We start from the raw sequence: 8,147 nt of genomic DNA on the forward strand, positions 1-8,147 counted from the left end.
GGACTTTTCGCGGCAAATTTTTCTTTCACAAGTCTGTGATTAGTTAAAGTAATGTCAACAAAGACAGAAGATACCCAATAAAACTGTAGAAGGAGTTTCCCTTTGATTGTTTTCAGTCAACTGTGTAGTTAACTGGGAAGATTTGCTGTAGAATAATAGGGGGTCCATTTTACCGAAATATTTATGGCCCAGGGGTGATCAGAAAACACTTTTTGGCTTAAACAAAGTCAATCGACCTACAGAAGAGCGAATCAAAGCTAAGATCGCTGGAAAATCGAATATAACGCAAAATAATCGAATTTTTTGATTAATTACGCCTAAAGGCGTATGCCGCATCACGAATTAACGGCAAGTCACGTGACATACGCCTAAAGGCGTATAACCGCATGGAAAGGGATAATCATCGAGTATGCTAAGGTAAGGGGAAACTGTCTACCAGATCGCAATATACTGCCATCGTTCGAAGAGCGTGTTATGGGGATTATTGGAAACAGATTACCATAGATGAAAGGTCCCCGATAACTATCGAATTCCATTAAAATAAACAGAGGAAGAGCTGGAGGGCGAGCATTAGGAGCATATATAATGTAGCGTATAGTTCCTAGTGAACCATTGACGAGACCTCCTTGCATCCATAAGTTGACTCTCGGCACGATTCTGGCATTAACTGAGAGATTCAAATACTTGGAGAGATCAAGAGCTGAAGGGACGAAGGCGGGGCAATATCTGGAGTGTTTTCAGATGCTATATAAGCAAGAGGGAATCCAGTTGACTGCAAGTAGTCTTCGTTGCTTTGTTTAACTTGCTCATTTGTTGGATATAGCTCTACTGCCGTTTGAAACTGATCAAGTTCATCTCTGGATAAATAGACTCGATTTCTTTCGTCAGAATGTTCAGATCTGTATCAGAGAAATCACCCGAAGCTAGATGTCGTAAGACATCTGTGAAGGAACTATCTGCGCTATTTTGTCGATGAGAATTACTAAGTTCAATGAACTTGCAAAAGAATCAAATGCCAATGTAATGTAATGTCCCAACAAGGTAGGGACCTCGTTGCGACATTACATTGTAAAAAACACTCGAGTAGAAAGTAGTATCTTTAACAGGAGGAAGCTGACGGAAATCACCAAACAAATACACAAAGAATCCACCAAACGGCTCATCTTTTTCGGGGTTTATCTCCTTCAATCTTCTCTCGATCATGTAAAACATTCTTGCACCAATCATCGACATTTCATCGATGACGATGAATTTGGGCGACTTCATCTCAATCTGGAATCTCTGTGCAGCTTCTTCATTTACAGATCGAAATTTCGTACTAACGATAGGAAGACGAAGAAGAGAATGGATCGTAAAGCCATTAATATTGATCGCTGCTCTCCATGTTATAGAATAATAGGTGAAAAAAAGAAAACTTTTTAAAACTTATTATTCTATAAAGATTCTTTATATTTATTGTGTATCTAGTTAGCGATAACATCTACCTTTCAAAATTACTGTTTTAATGTTTGTCATATTTTCCGACCACTAGATGACGCTTCTACACGTGCGTGCAGGAAGCGACTAACACTTGACTTCATGCATTCCTTGTCAACATTATAACTCTAGAATGAGTTTTCCGATCTTGATGAAATTTTCTAGGACGACTCACCATCACTCAAGAATGAACTGATTAAAATTTCAACTCTCAAAAATGATCCATTTTTGTAGAACTGGAGATAGGGGTCAAAACGAAGATCGCGTTTTTCTTCAGTATGGATCATTTTTGGGAGTTGAAATTTTAATCAGTTCATCCTTAAGTGATGGTGAGTCGTCCTAGAAAATTTCATCAAGATCGGAAAACTCATTCTAGAGTTATAATGTTGACAAGGAATGCATGAAGTCAAGTATTAGTCGTCACTTCGTTCCGACAATTAATGTCTAGAAAATGGATAGCCAAGGAACTCTTTTGTTCCATTCTCAATTTTAGGCCGTCCTTATTGCTGTTTATCCCTTCTAGGAATTTACTTATCATACCATTATTCCTCCATACAATAAGGACATCGTCCACGTATCTTTTGAAATATATTACATCCTTTCTAAAATCATACAGGACTTTTTTCTCCAGTTTTCTAATGACCAACTCACACAATATTCCTGAGACTGGACTTCCCATTGGGACTCCCCGTTTTTGCCTGTATGCTTGGCCGTTGAAACTAAAGCAGGATTCGTAACAAATTAAATTGGCCATTTCTGGTATCTCTTCGTTGTGACGTATTAATTCAGGGTTTACATTGAATAAGAATTCTAAAAGGGCTTCCTTGCAAGACTCGATTTTTACGGAAGGATACATGTTTTCATAATCAAATACCGTCGCCACTTCCTCTTCCATTAATGATATGTTTTGTATTTCCTCGACCACCTTCGCAGGATCTTGTGCCACTAGTGCGCTGTTATCAAGCTGAGAGGAGATAAATCTGTGTAATCTTTTTTCTAAGATAAAAGTTGGTCCCTTGTGTTTTTCTACTATTGGCCTTATTTCTTTCCCTTCTTTGTGAGTTTTGGCGAATGCAAACAATCTTGGCATTCCAGGTCTTGCGTTACGGCATTTCTTAAGAAAGGGTAAAATAGTATTAAGTTTTGTTCCCTCTAGTTTTTTGACTCTCCTGTCAATGCTCTCAATGAGTTTGTATTCGACTTTTTCACATTCTGTTTTTGTTATGTAATCCTCCAACGCTTTGTTGTACGTTTGTCTCTTTATAATTACCAAAAGCTTACTTTTGTCCGCTCTTGTTGCCATCAAATCGTTTACCCTCAACCATCTTCTAGTAAACTGGATGTTACTGTTCTTATTTCCTCCTTTCATCCAATTTGCTTGGTTCTTAATGACCGTTTTCCATCTGAAATAATCCTTTTCTAAGGAATCTAGTCCTACAATTCCTCTTTCAGTTTCTTGAATCGAGGTTTCCCAATCTTCCGTATTCATTGGGACAAAGTTGGGGCCTTTCTCTAGAACTTCTTTGACCCTCGCTGGAACTTCTACCTGGTCCCACAAGGTGAATGTTGGAGAGTTCTTCCTAGTTATTTTTGTTGTTTGCTTAGTGATGATCCATTTCATTTTTCTGACAAAGTTTTTCGTTAAATTCTTGTAAACTGTATCCGTTAGTTGAATTACTTCTTTGTTAATTTCTACTAACATTTCCGGATCTTCACTATGTATCTTATTTTCAAGGTCAATAAGCTCATGCAAGACTTCGTATTTCTTGTTTTTAGCTATTCTGATAGACTTACGTAGGCACGCAAGACAAAATTTAACTTTTAAAGAACGGCATTCTTTTGGGACGCTGAGTCTATAAATAGACATCGGAAATACCTTATTTCTGAAACATTCCTTTAAAAACTCTAATTTGCCATTAGCCTTCACCAGCCGTAAAGCTAACCTTCTGTACTTCTTATAGTAGTTAACCGGTGACGCCATACTAACATAAAGCAGATAAGGCATTATGAAAGAAATTGCAAACCGCAAGGAGACCAGAATGGTTCTAAAAAGAGCTCCGAACCTATATACAATCTTAAGAAATGATAAAGATCACATTAAAAAGGAAGAAAAAGCAGGAGTGTACAAAATCCCTTACGAGAACACGGAACTAGGAATCGAAAAAGACTACATTGGAGTCACAACAAGAAATTTAGGGATAAGACTTAAAGAACACAAGTATGACGTCAAGAAAGGCTCCAACGCAACAGTACTTTCGCAGTTCGCGTAGACCCAAGGCTCAATAATTAAATAAGAGGAAGCGGTTATTGTCAAACCCTTGAGCTCCCCAACGTTAGCAAGTACCACTGAAAAAATTGAAATTTACAAAAGCGAGTTGGAAGAGACATGCATAAATGCGAGGGAGCAGACAGCCTACCGACAGCTTGGATATTTGTAGTCAAGAAATGTATCACGAAATGTAGGCTTGCCTCAGCTTATATTTACATTTTTCATCAATTATTCCTCAATAATTTGCTACTCTGTTCATAAAAAAGTATCACCAGTAGATTCATTTTTATTATTTATTTATTTATTTTTTATTTTATTTTATTTTATTTATTTATTTATTTATTTTATTTTTTATTTTTATTTTTTACTTCTTATTCCCACTATGTCGATTTTATTGTATATTTATATTTGTATATATTACCATGTTCTTCCTTTTTTGTTTTTTATTTTTTCCGTTACTGATGTTTTGAATTTTTAAACAAATGTATTCTTTTAATGGAATGCTAATGTTCCGTTTTCGAAAGTTAAGCCTGAGGATGGCCTATTGAGTAGGCCAAAAACGTTAGTTCTCTCAATAAAACTATCTCAGCAACAAGTAAAGGTGTTGTTTTGTAAATTGTACTATTAATATTTATAAAAGACTATGTGAACAAATTTAAAAATATAAAAATTTAATGAATTCGAATGAACAATTTATTTTAAGAACTTTATTTTTTAATTATTAACAATCTTATTATTATTATCATCATTAATCAACATCATAATATTCATTTTTATATTAATTTTAATTTTCACAAAAGGACGCAAAATACTTTGACAGATCGACTAGCTTGTGCACGCGTAAACAGAAACGTCATACAAAATAAAACAAGAGAGAATAGAGAGAAACCACATTTCGTTACCATATTGATTACATCTTGGCTAAGGCCAAGAAAATAAAGTACATGCTGCTAAAATGTGCTAGATGCACCTGGGGACTAAATCATAAATCTTATAAAACTCTATATAATGGAGTAATATAACCAATGTTACTTTACGCGGCCTCTAGCTGGGTCAAGGAATTAGTAAAAATTCAGTAGCAAGTAAATTACTCTCTTTTCAAAGACAGTTTGCCATCAGAATTTCAAAGTGCTGCAGAACTGTTTTTACTAATGCCTCTCTGATACTAGCAGAGCTCCTTTCTTTGCCACTATATATTGTAGAAAAGGTTCTGAACTACTACATCAGAACTAGAAACATCAAGGCTCAACAACGGTCTCTACTCCTATCTACGACCGTTTATATGTTACCACATTCAATTACCCTACTATCTCTGATCATCACCATGTAAACAAGGTTATTCCATGGGTACATTTGGTGTTACCTGCTTCATCCAAGGATAACCATGCAGACATTAATATCTACACAGATGGGTCCAAAAGCCCCCTTCATGTCGGCTCAAGTATCTGTATCTTCCTCCAAACTGACATATTTTGCCCAAAATATGTTAGAAGGTATAGATACCCCCCATATCAAGCTGAAGATGATGCTGTCTACCACGTTGTTCAGTGGGCCACTTCGCTACCAAACAAAACACTGTCTATCAACATTTACAGTGATTCTCAGTCTGTCCTAAAAGCTCTATTAAATCCCAATCTCAATAGCAATAAAATCACATATATTCTGCACCATATTAAAAGTCTTGTAAATAACTTTTATATTTGTTCCTGGCCATACTGGCATACTAGGAAATGAAAAAGACTACTTTGAGGCTAAGTCAGCTGAAAAGGACACTTACTTGGGCTACACTCACATCCCTTTCTCACGTAGCAGCCTTAAAAATTATATTCATGACAACCCTATGCAAAAGTGGAATCAACAATGATTGAGGTGTAAAACTGGTATAATAACAAGACTTTATTTTCCTAGTGTTGAATGCTGCCATTTAAAGATTTAACGTTCGCTACTGCTCAACTTCTTACTGAGCATGGTAATTTTAGAAGCTACCTGGCAATGTATAACCGAGCAGAAACTGCCTCTTGCTATTGCTCTACAGAAAACCTAGACACCATCGACCATATGATCTATCAAGCATGTCCACTCGACATGCTTGTTCAGAAGCCACTGTTTGATGCTTTTTACAATTATGTTCAAAATATATGGAAGAAAAGACTATAATTTCTAATTTATAGTTTTACATTTTAGTTTTTACTAAAAGCCGAATACTAATTTTATGTTTACTTTGTATCATATATTTTGATTTACGTATTCTTAGTGTTATACAGACATAGGAGTGGTTCACTTATTCTAATAAAAAAAAAAAAAAAAAAAAAAAAAAAAAGAGAGAGAGAGAGAAACCACCACACGGCCTTTCTCCCATGATAAAAAATGTGTAGAGCGTGCGTCTGCTAGTGTTATTATTCTATCACATCACACGAGATGACGTTATTACAACGAGCATGCTTAATAGAAACCGCCAAATTAAAGCCAAATTCAAAACTCCATCACTCAACGAGATTAAAAAATAAAAATAAGAATATTACGTAAGACGAGATCTATTACCCCCTTACTCCTGAGTAAGAAATCGTAAGAAATCCTTGACCCTCACCCACCCCAAAATACCTTACGTAATTTATGGACGGCCCCTAACCTTATATTCTAAAACCTTGGACCATAACTACTATGAAGACCACTGTTGCCACGTCTACCGAATTTTCGGTAGATCTACCGATTTTGGGTCCTGTCTACCGATCTAACGATTGAAGCACCTAATCTACCGAAAAGTTGAAGATAATTCAAGAAAGAAATTTATATTTTCAATGTATCTAAAAATTCTCAATAAAACATTTCTTTGTACCTTCATTTCTTATATATTGTAAAAGACTATTGCAATATAAAATTATTTTTGCTGATCTGTTTAGCGCCCTCTATTAGTAGTAGCATAATCACTGGTTACATTATAACAGAAATCGCCAGAAATGTATTCTTTTTGAGCGCACAATAATTAAAAGGGAATTTTTTTAATGAACCAGACGAAACTCTTCAAATCTCCGAAAATTTTCAGCACCCGAGGCAATAAATAGGAGCAGCACGGATTATTTTGACGTCATTCTATAATTCGTTGAGTGAACTGTTGCTAGAGTTGGTGTGAATAATTAAAAAAATATTAGAAATCCAAAAATGAGTAACCAAAAGTACGATAGTGATAGTGAAGGCTTTAGTACCGGTGTTTCTAAAAAGAAAGAAATATGAACAATTCTACAAACACGAGTGGGAAGCCCTAACAGAGTTCAAAGGGGTGGTTAACCCAAAGTAAAAATGCGACAATTTGCACTTTGCAAGTCTTGTGGCAAAGACATAAACATTTCAAGTGAAAAAGACGCTTTACTTAAACATAGTGTCGGTAAAAATTTCATATAAAAAATGTGGAGACGATCTCAAGTAAACAAGTCTCAATGATGAAAACTTTTGCTATATCCGGATCAATGCAAAAACAATCGGAGATATCAATTAAAGAAGGTACGTTTTTGTGACAGTTTAAAAATAAAAAATAAAACTAATTGATTCATTACTGTTGTTATATTTGGTATGATTAATGTTATTTGTTATTCAGGAGAAATACACCTTTCAGCATTCGTAGCAGAGCACAACCTGCCTTTCTTGGTCATGGAGCATCTGCCGAAATTAATTATGAACATTTGTCCTGACTCAAAAATTGCTCAAGGATTGGCATGCAGCAGAACCAAAACAACAGCCATTGTGAAGTACGTTACTGGTAACGAGGGTTTTTTCAGGATTGTGAAGATTTACGAAATAAGAAATTTTCCCTTATCGTGGATGAATCAACGGATCGGAGCGCAATAAAACACTTGTGCTTAGTTGTAAGATATTTAAACAGTTTGTTAACTCTTGTATGCAATATTTCATTGCAGTTGCAGATAGGAGGGCTGTCAAATTCTGGAAACTGCTTCGTGTTATAGAAGATATAGTTTTTTCCTATATTTTTCAATTGTCTCGAGTAGTCATTTTCTGTAACTGAGTATTGTTCGTCGTGTGTGAAGTTAAAAGAGACTCGAAATGCACGGAAGAATTACGTTGTCGTAACACAAAAAACACTCCCGTTTCTTCTTTCACAGTAAAAGGCATATTTTCATTTTAGTGAATTTATAATAATTAACGAACAACTTTCTTAGAATCAATTTAATTATGTCACAAATCAATGAAATATTTGGTGGTATACGTACTAATTTATGAAGATTTACTTCTTATTATAATAAATCCAAATAATTGTGTGATGAATGCGACGTTAAACTGAAACAAAATATACTTTTTGCAGAAAACTGCTTGTATAAATACTACAATATATATAATAGTAGAAAAAATATATGCCTTGTTATAATATAGTATATGAGATTAAACTTAC

The 8,147-nt window shown here is 35.1% G+C and overlaps 1 protein-coding gene across 1 annotated transcript; it reads right to left on the minus strand.

Moving 5' to 3' along the window:
• Positions 1 to 1,882: 1,882 nt before the first annotated feature.
• On the minus strand, positions 1,883 to 3,457 carry LOC136970230 (uncharacterized). Its single transcript, XM_067264656.1, has one exon. The coding sequence runs from the start codon at positions 3,455 to 3,457 to the stop codon at positions 1,883 to 1,885; it is 1,575 nt and encodes a 524-aa protein (XP_067120757.1).
• Between the last annotated feature and the right edge of the window lie 4,690 nt (positions 3,458 to 8,147).

The sequence above is a fragment of the Centruroides vittatus genome, unplaced genomic scaffold (genome assembly GCF_030686945.1).
Source record: "Centruroides vittatus isolate TY-2023 unplaced genomic scaffold, ASM3068694v2 contig_19, whole genome shotgun sequence".
Classification (NCBI taxonomy): Eukaryota; Metazoa; Arthropoda; class Arachnida; order Scorpiones; family Buthidae; genus Centruroides; species Centruroides vittatus.

Coding starts and splice junctions, on each gene's coding strand:
- LOC136970230 (XM_067264656.1), bottom strand. CDS start 3,457: ATGGCGTCACCGGTTAACTACTATAAGAAGTACAGAAGGTTAGCTTTA.